Consider the following 26,246-nt stretch of genomic DNA (forward strand, 5'->3'; position numbering starts at 1 on the left):
TTTCCTGTCATCAAGTTTTATGTTCATTTCTATTGGATACAAAGATACATACAACGGATCTGGTGATTATAGGCTATTGATACCACAGCGTCGGAAGAAGAAAGAAGTCCCAAGAAGAGCCAAGAGGAAGGAAGGAAGCAAGCAAAAAAGGCCTGGCCACAAGGCGGTCGCTTTGGCGGAGAAAGTACATTCACTTGCCATGGGACCGTCTTGCCAGGAACCGGAAGGGGGCCCTTTAAAGTGGAAAGGAATGTGGGCCCCAAAAGAAATAGCCGAGGGGCCCACCTCTCAACTCAGCATTGGCGGCTGTGACATAAATCCCATTATTTGAAGCCCAAAGGGGGTGGGATAGGAACCCTAAAGCCTCACAAATGCTGCTGAACTGCACCTCTCATCAGCCAAGCGAGCCTGAGGCATGCTGGGAGTCGCAGTCCAACAACATTATTGATTTAATTCTCACTCCATGCAGCCCTTTAATACCATGGGATGCTCCCAAAGCCTTCCTTACTCACTGGGTTGGAATGCAAAGCGGAAGAAGGATAAGACCAGCCAGGCAAAGGGTTCGAGGCTTAAAAATGACCCCAAAAAGGTAGGTTTGGAAAGGAAAAACAAAAAGCTGAGAGGTTTGCAATCGGATGCAAGACTAGATTGCAATCCTCAACCAGGCCTCCTGAGCAGAGCAAAGTCCCAAACTAAAAATGCATCTACATTGTAGCATCAACGCAGTTTTGACGCCGCTTTTGTTCTTATTGGATGCAAGGTACAAACCACATTCATCGCCAACGCTGTGGGATCGTGGGACCCCACAGCACTGAGATAAGGCAGTTAAAGTGGCATCAAACCACAATAATTCCACCATGTAGAAATGCACTGACGAGGATTTTTGGACCCCAAAGTGCTTACAGGTAAGGAAACGGAATCCAAATCCTTCCCATAAAGCCTTGTAAACTCCTCCGTTTCCTTGGTTCTGAGAGCTTACGGTTCCATCTCTCCGAACCTACGAGAGATTTAGGACTGAGCTCCCAAAAAGGGGAGGCTAATACATCATAAAGGGCCATATATCTGTCTGCATGCCATTCTTGCAGCTAGACATAATCCCCCCCTTGGCATGTGCAAAAAAGGAAGGGAAAAAAACCTTTGGATCAAGTTCCGTTTAATACATACACGTCATTGTGCGTGTGTCTGCATATAAAGCATCGAGGCAACGGGTGAAAGTCGTAAGGCTATGTTTCGAGAAAGATCCCGGAAGTCGCAAACAAAGTCCTGGAAGAGGGGGACATGGCCCCCAAAAAGACAGCACACTTCAACCTTCCCATCTCTTCTTTCTCATATCTGTCTTATTCTCCAGAAGACAAACCCTGCTTTTTTTTGTATGTGGGGGAAAAAATAACAAAAACCCTACAACTCTGGAGAACGTACGTTGTAGCTTTCTTTTACAGGGGACAACAAAAGAAAAGCTACAATATCTGCTCCGAGTTCCCTGCAAAATCCACTCTTTTTGCTTGAACAGGGGGATAAAGTTAGCGTGGAGCGAAACTGGGAATTGCGGACCCCTCCCCATAATCCCCCAGTTTCCAGTGCCTTGGATCAGTTTACATTTGGAATCACTATCAAACAGTGGACCGTGTCGCAGAGAATAGCTTGAGATAGTTTTGCAAAAAGAAGCCAAACAAAAGAAGAAGAAGAGTGGGGTAAAAGGGAGAGAAGAGAAAGAGCCTTCGGTATTGAACTGGGAAACCTGCCGGCGGACTCCCTTCCTCGCCTCCCTTGAGGCCCGGAATGGATCAGTCTCTGCAGAGGCCTGCTCGCCGCCCTTTTCTTCACTCGGTTTCGGGTTTGGAGGCTCCTATGCTGGGCTCTCCGAGGCTTTCGGTGAGTCCCACAAGGCACTCGCCGGACGGGTCCGGACCCTGTGCAGCCACTTCTTCTGATTCGCCTTGCTGGGCGTCCATGTTGGCTGGTGGAGAAGCCAGGGCGCAAAGGTCCTGCACCTTCTTGTTCAGGTCATTGCGCTCTGTCTGCAAGGCCCGGCAGAGCTTCTCCAGGCGCTGGATCTTGGCCTGCAAGCCTTCTAGCTCTTTGTCCCGCAGGGTTTTCTTCAAAGGCAGGGAGGGAGAAAAAGAAAGAAAGAGATTAAAGTTTTGGGACTGTCTTTCGCCCTGCTTGGCTAAAGCAAACTAAAGCAATTCCCTTCAAAGGCCATCCAGTCCAGCCAGGCAGTGAAGGCACCATCCAAGCACCCCCGATAGATGGCCATCGAGGCCTCTGCTTGAAAACTTCCAGAGAAGGAGACTCTAGTATGATCCCAGATCCTAGATTTGTAAGGAATTCCCCAAGACCCATCCAGTTCAACCTCTTTATATAAGGCAGGAGGTCACTATTCAAGCTCTCCAATAATAATAATAATAATAATAATAATAATAATAATATTGACAACAACAACAACAATAATAAAGATCTCAGCCGGCATTTGGAAATAATAAACATCGACAAAATCACGATTCGTCAACTGCAAAAACCCACCTTACTTGGACCTGTGCGCATCATTCAAAAAAACATCACACAGTCCTAGACGCTTGGGAAGTGTTCGACTTGTGATTTTGTGATATGAAATCCAGCATATAGATCTCGTTTGCTGTGACATTCAGTGTCTTTGTGTTAGTAAAATAATAATAATGATGATAATGATAAAATTGTATTTATATACCGCCCTATCTTCCCAAAGGGACTCAGGGTGGTTTCCAACATAAGGCAAAACATTCAATTGCCAGAAAGGAAAACCATACAAACAAATTAAAATAAACATTATAAAACATAATCATAAAACCCTGTTAAAACAAACACAAAAATTTAAAAAACAGTTTCATTATAACAGATGGCTATCCAGTCTATAATAGTAGTAAAAGTAATAACACCACCACCACCACCAACAACAACATAGAATCATACTGCTGGAAGAGATCCCTAGGGCCATCCAGTCCAACCCCCCTTCTGCCAGACAGGAAGTCACAATCCAAGCCCTTCCAACAGATGGCCATCTAGTCCCTGATTAAAGAACTCCGGAGAAGGAGACTCCACCAGACTCTCAGGCAGTCTCTATTACACTGGTTAGAAGGGACCTTCAAAAGACATCCAGCCCAGTTCCCTTCTGCCATAAAAGAAGACACAATTCAAGCCCTCCTGACAGATGGCCATCCAGCCATCTGTCAGGAGCCATCTGTCATAGAATCACAGAAGCCTAGAGTTAGAAGGGACCCCCAAAAAGCCATTCAGTCCAGTCCTCTTCTGCTAGGCAGGGAAGGCACAATCAAAGCCCCCCCCCCCCCCCAACAGATGCCCATCCAGCCTCTGCTTGAAAACCTCAAGAGGAAGAGACACCACTGGCCTCCCAGGCAATTTATATTTCACTAGATTTGGAAAGGACCCCCATGGGCCATCCAGCGCAACCTCCTTCTTCCATACATTAAGGAACAACTTAAATGAGCAGGACTGGGGGAGGGGGGCTTTGGAGGATTGTTAAAGAGGGCTTCAAGAGGCACAAAAGGCACCAGAGACAAAGTGGGGAGAGGAGCCCCTCACCTCTTCAGCCATTTCCAGCAGGGCCTTGTTGCTGCTTTCCCAGCGGGAGCGGTACATGGTGGTCTCTTTCTCCAGCTTCTTGATCTTCTTCGTCATCTGCAAGTGCCAGGAAGTAAAGGAAGAAGGAGGTTAAAATGAAAAGCATAGTAGTTTGCAAGTAACCTATGCACTGGGCATGGCATTCCCTCTCTTTGCCTGGGGACGGCCATGGTGCTCTGTTGCGGCCAGAACAAAGCGTCTCAGGGCAGCTTAAAATGTTATGCTTTTGCTTCTCAAAAGATTTGTGCCCCGCTGCATCAGATGCAACTCATGTGCAAAAATAAACTTTCGAGTTGAACTAGCAAAACAATCTCTGAGTCTACCTTTCCTAAGGAAACCCTATGAAATTTATGATCAACAGGTGTCTGGGTGTGTATACACATACATACATACACACACACAGAGGACCTCATCCCATTAGAGCAGAGCTTTCCAAACTGTGTGTCATGACACATTAGTGTGTTGGCTGCAGTTTGTAGGCGTGTTGCACAAACATAATGAAAGATGATCAAAATCTTGGAAATGTATGCCATTACCTTACAAACCATATATATATTTCAAACCTAAATGAAATTATTTCATGAGACAAGTTGGGTCCCCTTAGATTCCATTATCACAATTTATGTAGGCATCTGTATCTGTTCTAAGGAGCTGGTTTAACAGCTTGTTTGCTAGTAAAACTGAATTAGCGGAATGCTGTATGTATAAAAACTGTGTCACCAACATGGAAAGTCTGGATACTCGGCACTATAGTGTCTATCCACTTGAAATCCCGTTTTACTAGCAAATCGAAGGTTAAACCAACCCTTTATGAGTTTTATACAATATATATATTTACTTTTAAGTTGATTTATTGTATTTATATTTGAATTGTTTAATTGATTGTTTAATTCATATGTCATCAGCCCACTTCGGTTGGGATTGAATGTTTATTTTTAAGCTTTTTTTATTGTATTTATATTTGAATTTTTCAATTGACATGTCATGTTTGTTACTGTATGTTTAAATTGATATGCTAATTGCCATGTTTATTATTATATGTGTCATGCAGCATTGTATACCATGGTCTGTAAGTCCCCCCGAGTCCCCCATTGGGGTGAGAAAGGTGGGGCATAAATGTAGTATAATGTTTATTTATTTATTTACGGCATTTCTACCCTGCCTTTCTCATGCCGGAGGGGACTCAAGAACTTAATAATAATAATAATAATAATAATAATAATACCAGTATATATAAGATATATTTCCTATTATCTTTATTGTATAAACAAGGTTTAGATATTTTCACACTTCTTATGTGTCGTTTCCTTTATAAGCTGCTCCATGGAGTTCCTCACAAACCCCTGTGCCGGCAGGACTGAAGACCGACAGGTTGCAGGTTCGAATCCGGGGAGAGGCAGATGAGCTCCCTCTATCAGCTCCAGCTCCTCATGCGGGGACATGAGAGAAGCCTCCCACAAGGATGATAAAAACATCAAATCATCCGGGCTTTCCCTGGGCAACGTCCTTGCAGACGGCCAATTCTCTCACACCTGAAGTGACTTGCAGTTTCCCAAGTCGCTCCTGACACGCCAATAAAATAAATAAATAAATAAATCTCACCTGAGTTTTTAATCAGTTTTTAATTAGTTTTTCTTTTATTCATTACATGCAGCCTGCCCATTGTCACTGTGATTACGTTTACTGTAATGTTTATATTGTTATGCATTCATATGTTTTATGCAATTATGATGTTGTTGTTTATTGCTTGTGTTTTCTGCTTTATTTTGCTGTAATTTGTTGTTTGGGCTTGGCCTCATGTAAGCCGCCCCGAGTCCCCATTGGGGAGATGGTGGCGGGTATAAATAAAGTATTATTATTATTATTATTATTATTATTATTATTACTGCAACTCAAATCAAAACATTGTACAAATTATAAAAGTTATAGCACTTAAACCACTTTGAGTCCCCCTTGGGGTGAGAAAAGCGGTATACAAATACTGTAAATAAATAAATAAATAAATAAATAAATAATATCTACACTTGAACAGAACTGGCACTGTAGGGATTAAACCTCTCTGGAGGTTTTTTTAAGCAGAGGCTGCATCTGTTGGGAGGTCTTTGACTGTCTGGCTGAAGGGAGCTGGACTAGATGCCTTTTGTGGGTCTCTTCCAGTTGAACCTCCTTCTTTGGATGGCCACCCAGGGGTGTTTTGAGGTCCATAATACATACTTGATCTCACCTTGGTGCCTTTCCTCCAAATGCGGTAAGCTATCACTTCCAGAGCATTGGGGGGGGGGGGGAGTGTTTTTCTGGACTGCCACTCCTAGAAAGCTGGGAATGGCAGTCCAAAAAGAGGAAACTCAGCCTCAAGCAGAAGGCAACGGCAGCCCAACCTACCTTTTCCATTTCCTGCTTGAAGGTGGTGAACACCTCACTGCTTTTGGAAAGCGTGTTCTGAAACTCCTCGAACTTCTCAGTGTAAAGGGCCAGCTGTGATGGGGAAGGAGAGGAAAAGAAGAAGAAAAAAGGGTTGAAAATGAAGCAACTGCATTTTTATGTTGCTGGGTTACAAATGTCATTTCCTAATTGGTTCTATCATAAAAAAATGTAAAAGGTTTCCTAAACTGCAAAAACTTTGTGTTTGCAGGAGGGACATCATGCAGCACATTTTTCAAAGAATATCTCAAGTCTCAACCAATTCAACTTAGTTTGTGGTAGCCACAAAAATGAAGTTTCCCAAATAGAACAACTGCTTTCAAAGCAAGGACCACACAATTAAACAGGAAATAACACTTCCTGGTGCACAGTGGGTTGAACACTGAGCTGCTGGACTTGCCAACTGAAAGGTCAGCAGTTTTAATCCATGGAGCAGGGTGAGCTCCCCTTGTTAGCCCCAGTTTCTGCCAACCTAGCAGTTAAAAAACATGCAAATCTGAGTAAATCAATAGGTACTGCTTCTGTGGGAAGGTAATGGTGCTCCATGCAGTCATGCTGGCCACATGACCTAGGAGGCGTCTATGGACAACACCGGCAATTCAACTTAGAAATGGAGATGAGTACCACCCCGCAGAAACAGACACAACTAGACTGAATATGAAGGGAAACATTTACCTTTAGTAACACTTCCAAACCAGGAACATATTATTTTTCAAATTTTGTTACATAGTGTAACTTAAAGCATCTTCCACACTGTACGACTGTGGAGCAGAACAAACAACTCAGCAACTGTATGCTTGCCCACAATGCCCTGCCTCATGTACAGAGGAAGAACTGCTTAAAGCTACAGACAATGCGGTCGCTATTGCCCATTTTTGGTCTAAAATTATTTGGCTGCTTGTGTTCCCTCTATTTTATCAGTTTTATACTTGTTTATTTATGCAGTGCTTTAGACACAAAATAAATATATCTAAAGGTATATTTATATACCTTTAGTATAAAGGTATAAGGATTATACCTGGTATAAGTATTATGATTACGGATTCTGATTTGTTTGCTGAGGCATATATTTTGTCCTAATGTTTTGTATAATGTGTTTTTTAACTGCCTTCTTGTTGTTGTTATGTTGACCTTTACGATGTAAACCGCCTTGAGTCGCCATTTCGGCTGAGAAAGGCGGTATAGAAGTAAAGCAAATAAATAAATAAATAAAGCAATTGCCCATTCGACCCCCTAAAGCGTATCAGGAGGAGATCTGCTTTGTGAGGTGCCTAAAGGACTTTTACAGTTTGGTGAAGTAAAGAAGATCCAAGAATACCCAAGAAATACTTCCTGCTGAGATTATATTTAACTGATTGTGTTAATCAATTGCATTGTGTGGTAAAAAGTTTCGCAGCAAAGACATAGATAGATAGATAGATAGATAGATAGATAGATATATAGATAGATGGATGCTGTTAGTCTACAACTTTTGGATGAGGAGGAAGATCCTCCCATTGAAGAGGTAAAATGATCAATATATGTATAGCACTGAGAACACTATATATAACACCAAGAACACTCCTCTAGTCATTTCTATGCCCGCAAGCACAGTCCTATAGCCCTATAAGCTAGAAGGAAGTGAAGAAGAGAGGAAAGAGCCAAGTGATGGTTCACCTGCTGCTTCAGGTGCGTCTCCTGTTGCTTCATCAACTCGCACATCCGTTGGGACTCCACTGCTTCTTTCAGCAGCTGCAAAAGACAAGTAACAAGGGGAGAGTAAAGAAGAATGGACCCACAATTCAAAGGGGCACAGGGAGAAGGCTGCTGAAACCCCCCAGAATATTCTCCTAAAGCAGTGGTTCTCAACCTGGGGTCCCCAGATGTTTTTGGCCTACAACTCCCAGAAATCCCAGCCAGCTTACCAGCTGTTAGGATTTATGGGAGTTGAAGGCCAAAAACATCTGGGGACCCCTGGTTGAGAACCACTGTCCTAAAGGCTTAAGTAAGAGGCAAATGGGGCCAGAGCTAGATTTGACCACCGGAAATGGTAAAAGCTGGATCCAGTGTCAGGCCCTCACTGGGCCAGACTCAAAGCAACAGGAGTGAATAACAAGTCCCATTTGTTCAAATGGGCGTAACCTAGACAGGACAGACGCTGGGTCTGGAATTGGGATAGGTCTGATATAACTTATTGACTTAAACCTAATGCTCACCTTTTTGGGCAAATAGACCTGAACAAAATGAGTGTGTGCATTAGGGTCGCATCATACGGTCCTTTTAGCCAAAGGGGAAGCTGCTGTCAAAAATACAGCATTTATTTCCAGCATTTCTACCCCATCCTTCTCAACCTCCGAAGGGGGACTCAGGACGGCTTACATTTGGCACAATTTGATGCCATTAAATATAACAAAGCAATATAACAACAATTAAAACAATAAATAGAATATAAATTAAAACAATAAAAACAGTATTAACCGCCATATCACCATTCCAGTCAAATTCCATATCCAAAGCGCTATTTATGCCTGCTGTCCAAATAAGTAGAGTCTCGCTTATCCAACATAAATGGGCACAGAGAATGTTGGATAAGCAAAAATGTTGAATAATATGGAGGGATTAATGAAAAGCCTATCAAACGTCAAATTACGTTATCATTTTACAAATTAAGCACCAAAACATCATGTTTTACAATAAATCAACAGAAAAAGACGTCCAATACATGGTTACGTTATGTAGTAATTACTGTATTTACGAATTTAGTACCAAAACATCACAATGTATTGAAACAGCTGTGGATCCGGGCAGGAGGCAGACTGTGTTGGATAATACAGAATGTTGGATGAGCAAAGGTTGGATAAGTAAGACTCTACTGTATTAAAAATTAACTAGGTATTTTTAATTACAAAAATGTGAGTCAAGCACTCAAAGGGTTAAATGAATGCAACGACTCAGCAAAAGCTACAGTTCTATAAAAGCCTGTAGCTTAATAGCCATCAGTCTGAGGTAAACCTCAGTGGGAGAAAAGTCTCAGTCTGTGAGGTAGGCCTTAGTCTGTGAGAGGGCTAAGTGGAAGAAGGCCCGCTGTGAGAAGCTTCGGTGAAAGAAGCCCCAGGTTGAAGGCCTTGTGTGTAAACCCTCATGTTTCTATTCTTCTATTTTAATAGGACCAGATGTATGTTGTGTTTGCACTGTCTGTTTTTGATAAGGCCAACTGGCTAATCAATAAAAATTGTTGTTGTAAAGCCTCATGTGTAAAACTCCAGTATAAAGGCTGTTGTGTATAAAAAGCTACTGTATAAGTGAAGCTCCAGTATAAGTTTGTTGTGAGAGGAGGCTCTGTGAGAGTGAAGTTGTTTCTTTGCATGAAGAAGAGAGACAGGGCCTTCTCAGCAGTGCCCCCCCCCCCCGCCCCCGGTCTGTAGAATGCTCTCCCCAGGGAAATCAGACTAACCACTTCCCTCCTGTCCTTTAGAAGTAAATTTAAGACTTGGCTATGGGACCAAGCGTTCGACCAGTGAATGGCAGCAAATGAAAGAAGACGTAAGCAACTTGTGAAAATGAATTGACCTGGACTTGAATTTTGGATTCTGATTTTTAATAGGCGTGTTTTAATCTATTGTTTTAATTATTGTTTAATATTTTTAATGTATTGTCGAATGTTTTATGATGCTGGCATCGTATGGTGCTTCTGTGAGGCCGCCCTGACTCTCCCCGGGGGTAAGAAGGGTATAAATATAGGAAATAAATAAATAAAATATTAAGCCCAGCATGGAAGCAAAAAAGGAAGTATAAAGGACTTTATTTGTGTTATAGAAACCTTGTTATTGTAAATAGCGCAACATATTATGTTACTACAAAGAAAAGCCCCCTAAGGAAGATATAACATTGGTCTGTGTGTTTTTCTTCTTTTTATCACTTTGGGCTACTGGTGCTGGGTCATGCTGCTGCTAAAGATTTGCTCTGCTGTGCTTTTATGAGGAGGGTCTTTTGTTGATTAGCCCACTCACCCAACAGCTGCTTCAGGAGAAGCTGGAACTCCTTTTTGAGGGACCTCATCTCTAATTTCATGCTCAATACTATGCCATGCTGGGATTTATAGTTTTTGGCGAGACATCCACATTCTTTGACAGAAAAGGATCAAGACCTTGTTAAACTACAACCCCCATGACTCCATAACACTGAACCAAGGCGGTTAAGGCAGATTCATTCTGCAGCATAGATGCCCCCCAAGGTTTTCTTTTCCACTGCTGGAAACTTTGGGGTTCTAACACTTTTGTTTTGAAAGAAGGAATTCTAAGCGCGCAGTAACTGTAATGCACACATTTTGGGGCCAAATGACAAAGAGTGCCCTTTCTGCCACTGCACATCACATTCAGCAGCAAACAGTTGTTTTGGTTTCAGATTTTTTTAAAAAAATGGAGGTGTGCATTAGATTAGACAGCACATGAGACTCGGGTCGATGCAACCTGAAGAGCAGAGACTCACAAAGTCCTTCTCCCGCTGGTGCCGCTCCTCAGCTTCCTTCAGCATCTCCTGTGCCTGATGCAGCTTGGCATCCACCAGTTGCTGCTGCAGGTCCTTGTGCTTGAAGACCTTGTCAATGTGCTGCAGGAAGGAAACATGAGCATCAGGCTGTTTCTAAGAGCCCCAAGGAAAGGCTAGAATGACCCCCCCCCCCCAATATCTACCGGACCAGCCTCTGCGGTCTCATTTACCCACACCCAACATAACAGCTCCTCTCTAAGGATTTTCTAGATCCTCTTGTGTGACTCTATAGTACTCTCAGGATGGAGGTCCTTCACTTTAATGGGGTTTGCTATTATCTGTGGGTTTGAGCCTCCACACAAACTCCAGAGATATGGAGGTCCTACTCTAAAGTGAACAAATTATTGCTCTCTCCCGTGCCAGAGCAAATTGGACTCATTTTCAAAGTGATGGGAATGACAGGGAGGGGTCAACGATAATGGGTTCCTTTCATACTACATAATTATAGTGGTATGATCCCACTTCAATTTATGTCTGAGAAAGTGCTCATTTTTACAAGGAGAGGCAGATCTGTGTCATATTATTACTAGTCCCTTGCAAATTACGACACCACCATCCATTGGGATTCTCAGACTCAGATTTTCCTGTCAAGTGTCTCCTATAATTATACCCTCCTTTTGATTGAAATGTCCTATTATTAGTAGTAGTAGAATTAGTATTAAAGTATTATTATTACCATTCAAGCACAATTCAAGGTGCTGGTCTTAACCTACAAAACCCTATACGGTTCTGGTCCAGTGTATCTGTCCGAACGTATCTCCCTCTACGTCCCACCTCGGAGTTTGAGATCATCTGGGGAGGCCCTGCTCTCGACCCCACCACTCTCACAAGTGAGGCTGGTGGGGAGGAGAAGCAGAGCCTTCTCAGTGGTGGCCCCCCACCTGTGGAATTCACTCCCGGGGGAAATCAGAACAGCACCAACCCTCCTCTCCTTCAGGAGGAGGGTGAAGACATGGCTGTGGAACCAGGCCTTTGGGCAACCAGGCAATTAGACAATGACAACCAAATAAGACAATCAGATGTGTAAGATCGGCAGGATTGTCGAAATGGAACCAAAACAGATCTTTGAGTTAATTGTACACTGATGGGTAGGAGGAAGATCCAGGTTTGTATTGTTTTTACTGATTTTATCATTTTACTGATTTTATTGGATAATGTTGAATTGTGGGAATTTGTACTGTTATATTTTTTGTGATGATTGTTTGTGTAGCAGGCGTCTAAGTGCGCCTTGCAGCTGTAAGCCGCCCTGGGTCCCCTTCGGGGTGAGAAGGGCGGGGTACAAGAACCCCAAATAAATAAATAAATTCCCACATTATTACTATTATTATTATCTTGCTTTTTCTCTTTAAGAAAGACACTAAAAGCAGTGGCTTGCTGTGAGTTTTCCGGGCTGTATGGCCATGTTCCAGAAGCATTCTGTCCTGACGTTTCGCCCACATCTATGGCAGACATCCTCAGAGATTGTGAAGTCAGGTCTCACAACCTCTGAGGATGCTTGCAATAGATGTGGGTGAAACGTCAGGAGAGAATGCTTCTGGAACATGGTCATACAGCCCGGAAAATTCACAGCAACCCAGTGATTCTGGCCATGAAAGCTTTTGACAACACAGATTCAAAGCAGCTTACAGTAAAGTCAATACAATACAATTCTACCATCCTTTTCTTTGCAATGAAACAGAGGCCTTATTATTTTTACATTATTATTTTAGTAGTAATAGTATTAGTATTTATACTCTGCTTTTTTTCTCTAAAAAGAGACTCAAGGCAGCATATAGTAAAGCCAATGCAATACAATTGTATCCATCTTTTGTTTGCAGTGAAACAGATGCCCTATTTATTATTATTATTATTATTATTATTATTATTATTCTGCTTTTTCTGTTTTTTAGCCCCAGCTTCTGTTAACCTAGCAGTTCGAAAACATACAAATGTGAGTCGATCAATAGGTACATCTTTGGTGGGAAGGTAAGGGGGCTCCATGCAGTAATGCTGGCCACATGACCTTGGAGGTATCTATGGACAACGCCGGCTCTTCGGCTTAGAAATGGAGATGAGCACTATCCCCCAGAGTCAGACACAACTAGACTTAATGTCAAGGGGAAACTTTTACCTTTTCTCTCTAAAAAAGAGATTCAAAGCAGCTTACAGAAAAGCAAATAGAATAAATTACATCTTCCTTTTGTTTGCAATGAAACAGAAGCTTTATTACTTATTATTATTACCGTATTCTTATTATTTATACCCTTTTTCTGTCTAAAAAAGAGACTCAAAATGGCTTACAGAAAAGCTAATAGATTAAATTATATCTTTTTGTTTACAATGAAACAGAAGCCTTGTTACTTATTATTATTACGTTATTATTACTATTATTGATACCCTGCTTTTTCTCTCTAACAAAGAAACTCAAAGTGGTTCACAACACAAAACAATTTTAAACCAAAAATTATACATACATTAAAACAGAACTAAATATCGACAGCATTTAAAAATACAAACCTATCCATAGCCCTAGAGCGAATGGGAGGCCTCCCCTGCTCCCCCAATCCTTATGTGTCTCAAGTTCACTCACCTCCTCTCGCAGCTCATACTGCTCAATGAGCTTCTTGAGCCTCTCTGCCAGCTCCATGTTCTCCTGCCGCAGCTTGGAGTTCCTCTCGTTGTGCTGCTCCATCTGCAACTGGATATCATTGAGTGTCACCTGGAAGTGGGACGTCACCTCCTTCCGCTTCTCTTCCTCTTCGCGGGCTCTTTGGACACCCTCCTCCTGGAAAGGGACAGAGAAGCAAGGCGCTGAGAGAAGGAGAAATGCAAATCTAGCGCTTACAATTTGGACCCTGGAAAGTCCGGAGGCCTTCGTACCATGATAACAGCTGCTAGAAACCCAATGGGCAACCTAAAGAGGCAAATCATACTCTCTCAGCCTCAGAAGGCAATGACAAACCGCCTCTGAGCCAGTCTTGCCAAGAGAACCCTGTGATAGAATCACAGTTGGAAGAGAACCCCAGAGATCATCCAGTACAACCCTTTTCAGTCATAACGACTCCTGTTCTTAACTAGGAGTCGGATGTTTGTAACTTGGGGACAGCCTGTCAGCTGTGGCTTTCTGTGTGGGAATCTCTCCTGGAGATTCATGGTAGTCTTCCTGAGTCTGCTCTGATTTCAAACTCAGATGGAGTTGCCTATGTTCAGAGCCACCATGCAAGGCTCTGGTAAACCCTTGCAGCCCAGTTTGTTTGGATTGCAAGAGGTAAGGCAAGCAGCAGCCACTGCCAAGGTGAGGAAGACCTGGCTCACCTTGAGGGTGCGGTTGTGCCGCTGCAGCTCCCGGCAAAGACTTTCCAACTTGCTCCGGGCCAAGATGGCCTTGCTGTGTTCGCTCCGCAAGTGGTCCTTCTCCTGCACCATCTGGCTCTGCTTCTTCTGCAGGATCTTCATCTGCTTCTGGGAGTTTCGGTGCTCTTCCAACTGGCAGGAAGAAGGAGAAGAAAGAAACGAGGGAACAGTCGTGAGGAACCAACAGACCTACAAGATTTGTTGTTGTTTATTCGTTCAGTCGCTTCCGACTCTTTGTGACCTCATGGACCAGCCCATGCCAGAGCTCCCTGTTGGCCGTCACCACCTCCAGCTCCTTCAGAGTCAAGCCAGTCACCCCAAGGATACCATCCATCCATCTTGCCCTTGGTCGGCCCCTCTTCCTTTCCCCTTCCATTTTCCCAAGCATCATTGTCTTCTCTAAGCTTTCCAAGATGCTGTGAGCTAAAAGTGTTTCCAAGCTAGTCAGCACACAAAGGGGGAGACTTGGAAGACCTATGAAAGGAATGTGAAGACCTAAGTCCCCTAAAGGCACCAGATCTTGACTGACTTGGTCAACCCTGGTTAGTACTTGGATGGGAAATCCCCAATGAAGTTGAAGGGGAGCAGCCCATGGCCACTACCAACACAGTAAGTGATTTGGCCTGCTACAGACTTAGGAAGTGGGGAACCAGGAGCAAACGACTTGAATGCCTCTGGCTAAAGAGCCTTTGCATTTCAAAATCGTCCTGCATTTGAGCCACAAAACCCATAAACCCTAAAAGTGGACCTTGGATACAACAGCAGATTTACCAGATAAGGCTTGCAATGCCTTGTGTTTTAATATATATGTTCTAATGCAGGGGTCCTCAAACTAAGGCCCGGGGGCCGGGTGCGGCCCTCCAAGGTCCTCACTCAGGGTCAACCTACGTCTGAGATGACTTGAAAGCACACAACAACAGCAGCAGCAACAATCTTATCTCATCAGTCAAAAGCAGGCCCACACTTCCCATTGAAATACGAATAAATTTATATTTGTTAAAATTGGGTTTTGCACTACAAACAAGATATGTGCAATGTGCATATTTTTTTTTCTTCAATTTATAATCCGGCCCTCCAACAATTTGAGGGACTGTGACCTGGCCCTCTGTTTAAAAAGTTTGAGGACCCCTGTTCTAATGTGTGCTTTTATTGATGTATTTTAACTAAGTTGTGCCCCACCTTGAGCCATTATTATTATTATTATTATTATTATTATTATTATTATTATTATTGTTGTTGCTGTTATTATTATTTTACTGACACAAAAACACAGTATGTCACAGCAAACGAGATCTATATGCTGGATTTCGTATCACAAAATCACAAGTCAAACACTTCCCAAGCGTCTAGGACTGTGTGATGTATTTTTGAATGACGCGCACAGATCCAAGTAAGGTGGCTTTTTGCAGTTGACAGATTTTGATTTTGTCAATGTTTATTGTTTCCAAATGCCAGCTGAGATCTTTTGGCACGGCACCCAATGTGCCAATGACCACTGGGACCACAACAAGGTGCCACCCATTGGGGGGATTATTATTATTATTACTATTATTATTATTATTATTATTATTATTAATGTAATCATAATCATTGTTGTCGTAATCATTTTTCTGGCTTAGCAATAATTGTGACTTGGCCAAATCACAAAGATTTATTTTAAGCTCACACACAAATACCATCAGAACCTTCTAATAGGTGAGAATGAGGCCAGCCTGCACTCACCACAGGGACCCTGCTAAATGTATTATTGTCATCATCATCATCATCTTTCTGGATTTGAAATTATTGAGATTTCTCCTAAATAATGAAGATTTAAGCAAATACCATCATAACCTTCTAGTGGATGAGAACAAAGCAGGCCTACACTTATCCCAGGGATCCTGCTAAATAAATCATCATCATTTATTTATTTATTTACCCTATTTATACCTCGCATTTCTCTACCCCGAAGGAGACTCAAGGAAGCTTACATATAGGCAATTATTCAATGCCTTAACAACATACAATTCCAATAACATTAAAATTAAATTAAAATTAATATATATTAAGCATTTCATGTATATTAAGCATTGGGCCCCCTGGTGGCGCAGCGGGCTAACCCACTGAGCTGCTGAACTTGCTGACCAAAAGACTGGTGGTTCGAATCTGGGGAGCAGGATGAGCTCCTGCTGATACCCCCAGTTTCTGCCAACTTAGCAGTTCGAAAACATGCAAATATGAGCAAATCAATAGGTACTGCTTCTGTGGGAAGGTAACAGCGTATCATACAGTCATGCTGGCCACATGACCTTGGAAGTGTCTAGAGACAGCTCTTCGGCTTAGAAATGGAAATGAGCATCACCCCCCAGAGTTGGACATGACTAGGCTCAAGGTCATGGGAAACCTTTACCTTTAAGCATTTAAAAACATCATCATCATCTTGTTTTTCTTTCTGGCTTAGAAATAATTGCGATCTATCCCAAATCAGAAAGATTTAAGCACAAATACCATCACAATCTCCTAGTAAATAAGAACAAGACCAGCCTGCCCCAACACTGAGGACCCTGCCGCCTTCCCTTCCCCAGTCTATCCCTTTTCCCTTTTCAGAACTAACCAGCTCAGCGTACTTCTTGCAGAGGGCTGCCAGCTTCTCCTCCGAAGTGCTGAGAGTGTTGAGCGTCTGCATCAGGAGTGTGATTTCCTTACCTGGAAAACAAAGTGATGAAGCAGAGATGCTTTCGGCTACACTGGAATGAAGACACGGAAAGACTGTATAGGCAGTCTGTTTTACAAACATCCGACTTACAAACAATTCCTAGTTAAGAACAGAGCTGAGACAACAGGAAGTGAGAGGAATCTACCGCTCTGAAGGGAAATCCACTGCTGGAAGAGTTATTCTCATGGAGAAAAGGGTTCTCCACTGAAGCTTTAACACTAATCCTTGTAGGGAGTCCCCGGTGGTGCAATGGGTTAAACCCTTGTGCCGGCAGGACTGTGGTTCAAATCTGAGGAAAGAGGGTTGAGCTTCCTCTATCAGCTCCAGCTCCCCATGCGGGGACATGAGAGAAGCCTCCCTTAAGGATGGTAAAACATCAAACATCTGGGTGTCTCTGGGCAACATCCTTACAGACGGCCAGTTCTCGCACATCAGAAGCGATTTGAAGTTTCTCAAGTTGCTCCTGACACAGAGAAAAACCCTAATCTTTGTTTCCACAACAAACCAAATTGTCTCAAATCCAATTATCACAGGGGCAGAAAGTGTGGCAAAGCAAACAGACAGACAGCAAAGCAAACAACACAGGGGTGTTCACCCTTACCTATGCTCTCCAAAGCTTATATATCTACACACATGCACACAAGCTGGAGCTACACTTACAAAATGTTCCTGTTCCAACTTACTTTTAAATTCAACTTAAGAACAAACCTATAGAATTTATCTTGTTCGTAATGTGGGGACTGCCTTGTATTTCAAAGGCAGAATCCCATTGCGGACACATCCAGGCATAACCTAGGGTTATACTGTATATGTCATTTTATGGTCAAGTAAAGAGTCATTCTGGCCTTCAACTTGTGTGTCAAAACTTATGTGTCAAAATCTCATCGGGTTTTCTCCAGAAAAGGAATTATTAGAGGTGATTTTGGGTTTTGGGAAGGTCCTGCTTTTTGGACCGCCATTCCCAAAATGCTGGCTGGGAAATAGTGATAGTGACAGTCCAAAAAGGTACTTTTTTCCATGCTCAGGAAGTTCCACCCTACAGCATTTAGGAGGGAAAGGGGATCAGACGGAAAGTCAGAGAAAATGGAAAAAACGCGAAAGCTTTTCAAGAGGAAGATATTCCTGTTTCACCACACAATTATCTTCTATCAGGCAGAAGAGCTGGGCTTTTACTGAGGAAAAAAAACCACCTCAACAGCTGTATGGCAGAAAGTCTAATTTCACAGAGAGTAAGTGTTCTGCAATTTGGAAATAAAGTTACTTCATTTCTTTTCTGCCAATTGTTCTGCAACTTGATCTCTTCTGCATCATGTTGTGATCCTAGTTTAACTGTCATGGTTGCATCCTATGAGATCCTGGAATTTGTAGCATTGTGAGGTACTGCAAATTCCTTGCCAGGAAAATGCAACATGCCTCATGAAACTACAAATCCCAGGATCCCCAAAATGGCATCAAAGTGCTATGATGGAGTAACGTGAAAAGAGCCCCAGAAAGAAGATGAGCTGATAGCAGCCAAAAAACCTGACCTATGAAAGAGTTCAACAGGCAGAGAAACTAGAGGTGCAAAGTGCATCTGAATTAGACATCCAGGTGTTTTGGACTTCAGCTCCCAGAATTCTTAACCACTGGACAAGCAGGCAAGAGGGTTGGGAGTTGAAGGCCCAAACACCTACAAGGCCACAGGTTGTGCAGACCTGATAGACAGTGCTGAATGAATGCAGTTTGATCCCAGTTTATTTGTCAAGGCTCAATGCTATGGGATCATGAAAGTTTACACTACCCTTCACCCAGCCCTTTTATAGTTGTTCACGTCTGTTGTTAGTACTCCTGTCCATTGGTATTGTTGAACCTCGCCTGATGGAGCTCTGATGTAATCAATTTTATATTTTTATTTTTAGTGTGTTTTTGTATTTTATGATGTTTTTATTTTTTGCCATTTTGTTTATTAAGTTACAGTTAGGTTGTTCTACATTGCCTAATGTGCTCTGTCTTGATGTAAATTGTTTGTATGGCTTTAATAATAATATAATATATAATAAACTTTTATTTGTATACTGCTCTATTTCCCCCAGGGGACTTGGGGCAGTTTCCAACATAGATAAAGCATTGCAATTACGACATAAAAATGTACAGAATAATCATTACAAAACAAAGACATAATATTATATAACAGTCGTACATATTTAAAATTAAAAACCAGCCCAGTACTAATTTCCATCGGGCAGGTTCAGTTACCAATGGGCAGAATTCCAGACTGGGCCTCAACAACTACGAGAGGGCTGGGCTAGAACAACGAAGTAGACTAGGGCCTGGGGAGTGGATAAAGTGCAAGTATGGTCCTGTCTGATGGTCAGGGTATGACCTAGAGATATTTATTTCCAAGGCTTGCTGAACAGCTATAAGAGGACTGGGCCAATGGGGAGACATAGGGCTAGTACAATGAGTTAGCAGAGGGCCAGGGAAGTGGGTAAAGTGCAGAGTGGGGACCTGACTAAAGACCAGGGTAGGGCCTGAAGCTAATCATTTCCAAAAGCCTACTGAAACCACCAGATCTTCAGGTCCTTGCGGAAGAAGGCAAGTGACGGGACTTGTCTTAACTCTCTGGGGAGAATGTTCCAAAGGCGGGAGGCCACCACCGAGAAGGCCCTCTCCCTCGTTCCCACCAGTCGCACTTGGGACGGTGGTGGGAGCAAGAGAAGGGCCTCCTAGTAGATCTAAGAGTCCATGTCAGTTAATAGGTGGAGATGGACAGGCAGGGCCCGAACAATTTAGGACTTTTCTTTTTGGCACTGAATGCTTGCCATACTCATTGGAAACCGTCCTGAGTCCCTTTGGGGAGATAGAGCAGTCTATAAATAAAGTTTTTTAAAATAATAATTGTATTGTCAAAGGCTTTCATGGCCAGAATCACTGGGTTGTTGTAGGTTTTTCGGGTTGTATGGCCATGTTCTAGAAGCATTCTCTCCTGACATTTTGCCTGCATCTGTGGCAAGCAATCTCAGAGGCTGTGAGGTTTTGCCACAGATGCAGGTGAAACATCAGGAGAGAATGTTTCTAGAACATGGCCATACAACCTGAAAAACCTACAACCCCAAATAATAATAATAATTAATATTATTAAGTTGTAGTTTGACAAAGTCTTTAGGTTTCACTGCAAAAAGTGCTGGGTTGCTTCCCCAAACTACAGCTCCCATGGTTCCATAGCACTAGAAGTGAAAGTGAAGTCAAGCTGCATTCATTTCAACATTGAGGATGCTAAAAAATGACTCATTCACAACAGCAAATGTATTCCAGATCAAGGAAGAGGGCAGGGCTGCTGTGAGCCCAGTGTCGCCTACCGAGCCCCTTGGCTTTCCTCTTCTCCTGGCTGCGCTTGGGGTCCCGCTCCCCACTGTCGTCGCCGTGTCCCCGAGGCCCCTCTTTCTCCCCGTTGATCTCAGGGCTGATCTGCTCCGGCTCCCCATTCCTGGGGGACTCGCTCCGGCCCTTCTCTGCCTCCTCCACCTCAGCCACCTCGCTCTGACCGCTCTCCTCCTGCTGGCTGTCCATGCAGTACGTGCTGAGGATGTCCTCCAGTTGCCGGCTCAGCTCCTCCGAAACATCACAGGCCAAGGGTGCTGAGGGAGATACAGCCCGTGGGCCCCATTCAGTCAAGTCTAATGCGCACCTTTTTTGGCCTAAATCCCTTTTACCAAAATCAGGGTGCTTATCATATCCGTGTCACACAGTATCATCTTAATGTCGAGCCCAAGCAAAAGGGGAAACTGCTTCAGGAGCTCCTCTTTGAGGGACCTCACCTCTCATTTAATGACTCTGGCTCAATGCTATAAGATCCTGGGATTTGTAGTTTGGTGTGGCATCAGCCTTCTTTGGCAGAGATTCAAGACCTTTCAAAACTACAGTCCCCATGACTCCTTAGCACTGAACTGAACCACGGCAGTTGAAGTGGATTCATTATACATCATAGATGCCCCCCCCCCCAGGTTTTCTTTTCCATCGCTGTTCTAACACTTTTATGTTTAAAGAAGGAATTCTAAGCAGGCAGCAACCGATTTGGTCAAATGACAAAGAGGGCACTTTTTGCTGCTGTGCATTACATTCGACAGCAAATCCTTTCTTTGGTTTGAGGGATTTGAACATTTAAAAACTCTATAAATTAAAAAACTCTAAAATCAAAACAGTAAAGAAAGAACAACACTCAAAAACAGGGGAATTCCAGACAAGAAACAAGCAGGGCCAGCTAATCACCTCCCAAAAAGGATTCCCCCAGGCAGTAAGAAGCCAGACTTTGAAACTACTAGGTCATTAAATGCTAATCAAGGAGGCCAATTGTAACATTTACACCTATCTCCAACAGACAAGAGTTCTTTCTCCCACCTTGGACACTCCCCAGATATATAAACCTCACAACCTCTGAGGATCCCTGCCATAGATGTGGGTGAAACGTCTGGAGAGAATGCTCATGGAAAATGGCCATACAGCCCGGAAAACTCACAGCAACCCCTATGCTGAATTGGTTGCGACTCTAAGAGACATTCATTAAAAAACTATAGTAAAATGTGCTGCAGGATGTCCCTCTCACAAAAACAAAGTTTTTGCAGTTCAATAAACTTTTCCCATGTTTTGTGATAGAACCAATTAAGAAATAATGACATTTATAACCTAGGGACAAAAATCGTGTTACACAATGTTATGAGAATAACAAGGCATGGGCCAGGAGCGGTATGATGCAACCCAGGCAGAGAAAATGTTTGGAAGCCACTCTGGCAAAGTACAGCAGCCAATAATAATAGGTGGCAAGGACACATACCCTCCTCCTTTTTGCTCTGTTTCTCACCAACCGGGTTCTCAAGGCTTCCATCCACTGGAGGCTTCGAAGGGGACAGTCCCTCACTGCCTCCCACAGTCCCTTCTGTGAAGCCTCCATCCTCCAGAGTTGGGCAGAGGTTCCTTTGGGAAGGGCTGTCTCCCTCTTGGTTCTTCATGGCGCTTGGCCTGCAAAGCCACTTTCAGCTGTTCCTAGGAAAAGGAAATCACGAGTCAGCCTGTCTTGGCTTTAAGAAAAGAAAAGAGGGTGATGGGTGTCACTCTGAATGGCCATCATATGCAAGACACTCAGGATACATTGACACTAGAGAAACGATGCAGTTTTGACACCACTTGAACTGCCAGGAAAGCTGACAGCTATGGAATCCTAGGAGAAGAGAAGATAATACAGCCCATTCTTAGCGATGAATTTTAAACTCATGTCCTGCTTTAATGTATTTTAATTTTGTTCTGTGTATTTTAATATATGTACAACATAGAAATACTTTTTCATATAATGTTTAAGAACTACGTTATGCCCTGGCTCAAGCTGTGAGGAGAGGCAGGTAAGAAATATAATATTATGAATAAGAATAAAAATTATGGAGAAGGGAACATACATGAAGCCACAAGGAGAGGCGAGTAATACATGCATCATCATCATCATCATCATCACCATCATTATTATTATTATTATTATTATTATATAGCCCCAGGTCCATCCCTGGCCATAAGCTAGGACCCTGCTCTGCATTTTATCCACTTCGCTGGCCCTATGCTAATTTGCTGCCCTTGCACTAGACCTTGCCCAGCCCTTTCATGGCCAACTAAGTCCACTTTGTAATTGTGCCCATTGGTATTTTGAATCCCAACTGATGGAGTAAAAACCTGAAACTGGCCTTTAAATGTTGTGATTGTTTTAATATGATTATGTTTTATAATATTTCTTTTTTTATGTTTTTGTGTCGTTCAGCAATTGAATGTTTTGCCCTATGTTGGAAACTGCCCCGAGTCATCTCAGGACGAAAGGGCGGTATATAAATAAAGATTATTATTATTATTATTATTATTATTATTATTATTATTATGAAGGGAGCCTACATGAAACCATAAGGAGATGCCTGTAATAAATTTATAGATTTTGTTGTTGTTATGATGATGATGATGAAGAAGAAGAAAGCATGCTTGAAGCCACAAGGAGGGGACAGTATTAAAGTTATTATTATTATTAGTATCATCATCATCAGGAAGAAGGGAGACTACATGAAGCCACAAGGAGAGTTGTTGTTATTATTAAGAAGGGTGAATGCATGAAGCCACAAGGAGAATAAAGTAATAAATTTATTTTTAAGATGATGAAGGAGGAGGGAGCATATATTATTACACCATGTGAAAAAGCCGCCTCCAGGAACCTATAGTACTAAGCCATGGCAGATCAAACAGTGTAAAACTGCATTCATTCTACAGTGTTTTATGTTAATATTTTTATCAGTTCAATATGCGTTTTTTGCTATTACGGTACTTTTTATTGATAGAAAACCACAACATAACTATAATTAAGTGAGCACATTAGCTACTTTTTCTCAGCTTGGTTGCAAGTTTGGTTCTTGTAGCCTTGAAGCCAGCTGGGGTCTGTTGGATTCATCCCAGAAGCCAATACAATAAATGAAATACAATCCTTGCTGATATATGTCGGCTGCAGTTCAACATCCTCCGAGTGTAGCATGTGTGTGCGTGTACACACATACATGCACACACAACAGCATTAAGTACACTATTCCCACACAAATGGCAACATTATGCAAGGCCACTGACTAGGTTCCATTGCACAAGATGAAACTGCAAGGCATCATCACAATGCGTAATGAAGGACCGCAACACAAAATGTTGCAGGATTATTATTCCAGGACTCAAGGAGGCTTATGCATTAAATATATATTAAAAATATACTGTTTAAGAGCGAAACCAGACTTTATTTTTGACCCAATGCCAGACTTACAGCCTTCAGTTCAAAACGACGGTTTGAATTAAAAAAAGAGTCTTCACCTGCCGACAAAAGGAGAATAAGGAAAGGGTTATCATTCCTTCACGGCTACAGTTTGAGTATTTATAATTATCTGAAATGCTTGAGATCAGAAATACTCTGTATTTGGATTTTTGTCTGTTGTTTTTTTTAATTGCATATTCATAATGTGATGGACCCAAGTCTAAACACGAAATTCATTTATGTTTCATATTCACTTCATACACAGAGCCTGGAGATCATTTTAAACAGCGTATTTTAATAACTTTGCGCATTCATGTTGTATAAATATATGGAAGAAGACATGCTGTTGATAATGTTTCGATCAGTTACAAATTGCATCCCAATATATTGTGCAAAACACATTTATATTGAAGAAGGAATTATGTACTAATGCTTTGGTGAGATGTTACACGTTGCATCTTAAAGGGAAAATTTTGATATATAAAGTATTCAAATTATGTGCAGCCAGGAGCATAACTTGAATAATTTACATAAAGAAATGTACCAAAATGCATTTTGGGGAACCAAAATGGTAGGAATTATAGTCACACAGAAGTATAGGCTGCTAAAGGTTAGGGTTTTTGGGACATGAAGTGTTTTAATTATGTGAGCAATTTTATGTGATTTTAACTAGTTTACTTTAACAGTTCTAGATTTAATTATATTTTGATATTTCTATGTTGGAAGTTTGAAATTGCCTTGCTTTTAATATCATGAGAGAAACCCAAAATTGTAAGAGAGAAAGGCATGCTATAAATAGTAATAATTTTAATTTTGAAATAGTTTTCTAAATGCTAATAGTGAAAATAGCAATATTTTTCAAAATATTTGTTTATTAATAATAATACTAGGAGCTCCCAGTGGCGCAGTGAGCTGATGAACTAGCTCACTAAAAGGTCGGCGGTTTGAATCCAGGAAGCGGGGTGAGCTCCCACTGATAGCTCCAGCTTTTGCCAACCTAGCAGTTCGAAAACATGCAAATGTGAGGAGATCAATAGGTACTGCTTTGGCGGGAAGGTAAAGAGGCTCCATGCAGTCATGCCGGCCACTTGACCTTGGAGGTGTCTATGGACAATGCCAGCTCTTTGGGTTAGAAATGGAGATGAGCACCAAACCCCAGAGTCAGACACGACAAGGCTTATTAATACTATTTGCAATATTTAAATTATTCTTTAAAATATTAATTATTATACTATATTTTAAAATATTACTGTTATTATATATACTATTTTAAAATTATTGTTATTTAGACCATTTAAAAATCTTGTTAATAATTTAAATATTGCAAATAGTATAAGTAAGATTTTTTAAATATTATGTATGCTATTTTAAAATTATTGTTATTTAGACTATTTAAAAATCTTGCTATTATTTATACTACTTGAAATATTTAAATTATTCTTTAAAGTATTAATTATACTATATTTTAAAATATTATTATGTATACTATTTTAAAATTATTGTTATTTAGACTATTTAAAAATCTTGTTATTATCTATACTATTTGAAATATTTAAATTATTCTTTAAATTATTAATTACTATTATCGTTACTATGTATACTATTATAAAATTATTGTTATTTAGACTATTTTAAAATCTTGTTAATAATTTAAATATTGCAAATAGTATAAATAAGATTTTTAAGTAGTCTAAATAACAATAATTTTAAAATAGTATACATAGTAACGATAATAGTATAATTAATATTTTAAATAATAATTTAAATATTTCAAATAGTATAAATAATAACAAGACTTTAAATAGTCTAAATAACAATAATTTTAAAATAGTATACATAATAACAATAACATTTGAAAATATAGTATAATTAATATTTTAAGGAATAATTTAAATATTTCAAATAGTATAAATAATAACAAGATTTTAATAATAGCCTAAATAACAATAATTTTAAAATAGCATACATAATAATAATATTTGAAAATATAGTATAATAATATTTTAAAGAATAATTTAAATATTTCAAATAGTATAAATAATAATCAGATTTTTAAATAGTCTAAATAACAATAATTTTAAAATAGTATACATAATAATAATATTTGAAAATATAGTATAATTAATATTTTAAAGAATAATTTAAATATTTCAAACAGTATAAATAATAATCAGATTTTTAAATAGCCTAAATAACAATAATTTTAAAATAGTATACATATTAATAATATTTGAAAATATAGTATAATTAATATTTTAAAGAATAATTTAAATATTTCAAAAAGTATAAATAATAACAAGATTTTAATAATAGCCTAAATAACAAAAACTTTAAAATAGTATAAATAACAACAATATTTGAAAATATAGTATAATTAATATTTTAAGGAATAATTTAAATATTTCAAATAGTAGAAATAATAACAAGATTTTAATAATAGCCTAAATAACAATAATTTTAAAATAGTATAATTAATATTTTAAAGAAGAATTTAAATAACAATATTTTAAAAATCCTAAATAACAATATTTTAAGAATTGCATGAATAATAATATTTTTTAAAATAGTCTAGATGATGCCAATATATGTTCCAATGCCAGTTCCGCCTTAGTCCCTCAAAAAGGGACTATTTCCGCTCTTTTTTCCTCAGCGCGTTTGCGTCACGGACGCAAAAGGTGACGTCACCCCGGGCGCTCTGACGTCACGCCCGCGAGCTGTAGCACTCACCGAACCGCGAGGCAATGCTTCGCTCGGGCTGCCTTCGCTTCTTCCGCCGCCCGGCTCTGCTCGGCTCTGCTCTTCGCGGCGGCGTTAAGAGGAAGCGACTCCAACCCGGGCTTTGGGTACTGCGCATGCGCC

General features: G+C 40.8%; 1 protein-coding gene across 2 annotated transcripts; it reads right to left on the bottom strand.

Annotated features, from left to right (window-relative positions):
- Positions 1-26,246, bottom strand: TXLNA (taxilin alpha). 2 transcript variants are annotated; one of them, XM_067460601.1, is made up of 12 exons: positions 26,115-26,246; positions 23,400-23,446; positions 21,405-21,613; positions 19,933-20,211; positions 16,493-16,584; positions 13,861-14,031; positions 13,136-13,330; positions 10,507-10,626; positions 7,696-7,770; positions 6,001-6,093; positions 3,580-3,675; positions 1-2,096 (listed from the first exon to the last, which is right to left on the bottom strand). In XM_067460601.1, the coding sequence occupies exons 3-12, from the start codon at positions 21,577-21,579 to the stop codon at positions 1,821-1,823; spliced, it is 1,572 nt and encodes a 523-aa protein (XP_067316702.1). In that variant the 5' UTR covers positions 21,580-21,613; positions 23,400-23,446; positions 26,115-26,246; the 3' UTR covers positions 1-1,820. The 2 variants fall into 2 exon arrangements, with proteins under 2 accessions (XP_067316702.1, XP_067316703.1); XM_067460602.1 differs by lacking the exon at positions 23,400-23,446.

The sequence above is a fragment of the Anolis sagrei genome, chromosome X (genome assembly GCF_037176765.1).
Source record: "Anolis sagrei isolate rAnoSag1 chromosome X, rAnoSag1.mat, whole genome shotgun sequence".
Taxonomy (NCBI): Eukaryota; Metazoa; Chordata; class Lepidosauria; order Squamata; family Dactyloidae; genus Anolis; species Anolis sagrei.

Bases quoted from the DNA above. Each gene is read 5' to 3' on its own strand.
- TXLNA (XM_067460602.1), bottom strand. From the start codon at position 21,579: ATGAAGAACCAAGAGGGAGACAGCCCTTCCCAAAGGAACCTCTGCCCA. The intron at 16,585-19,932 runs GTAGGCGACACT...TTTGTTTTCCAG, and splicing joins GAGGAAAGCCAAGGGGCTCG to GTAAGGAAATCACACTCCTG. The intron at 3,676-6,000 runs GTAGGTTGGGCT...TGGCACTTGCAG, and splicing joins TCAAGCAGGAAATGGAAAAG to ATGACGAAGAAGATCAAGAA.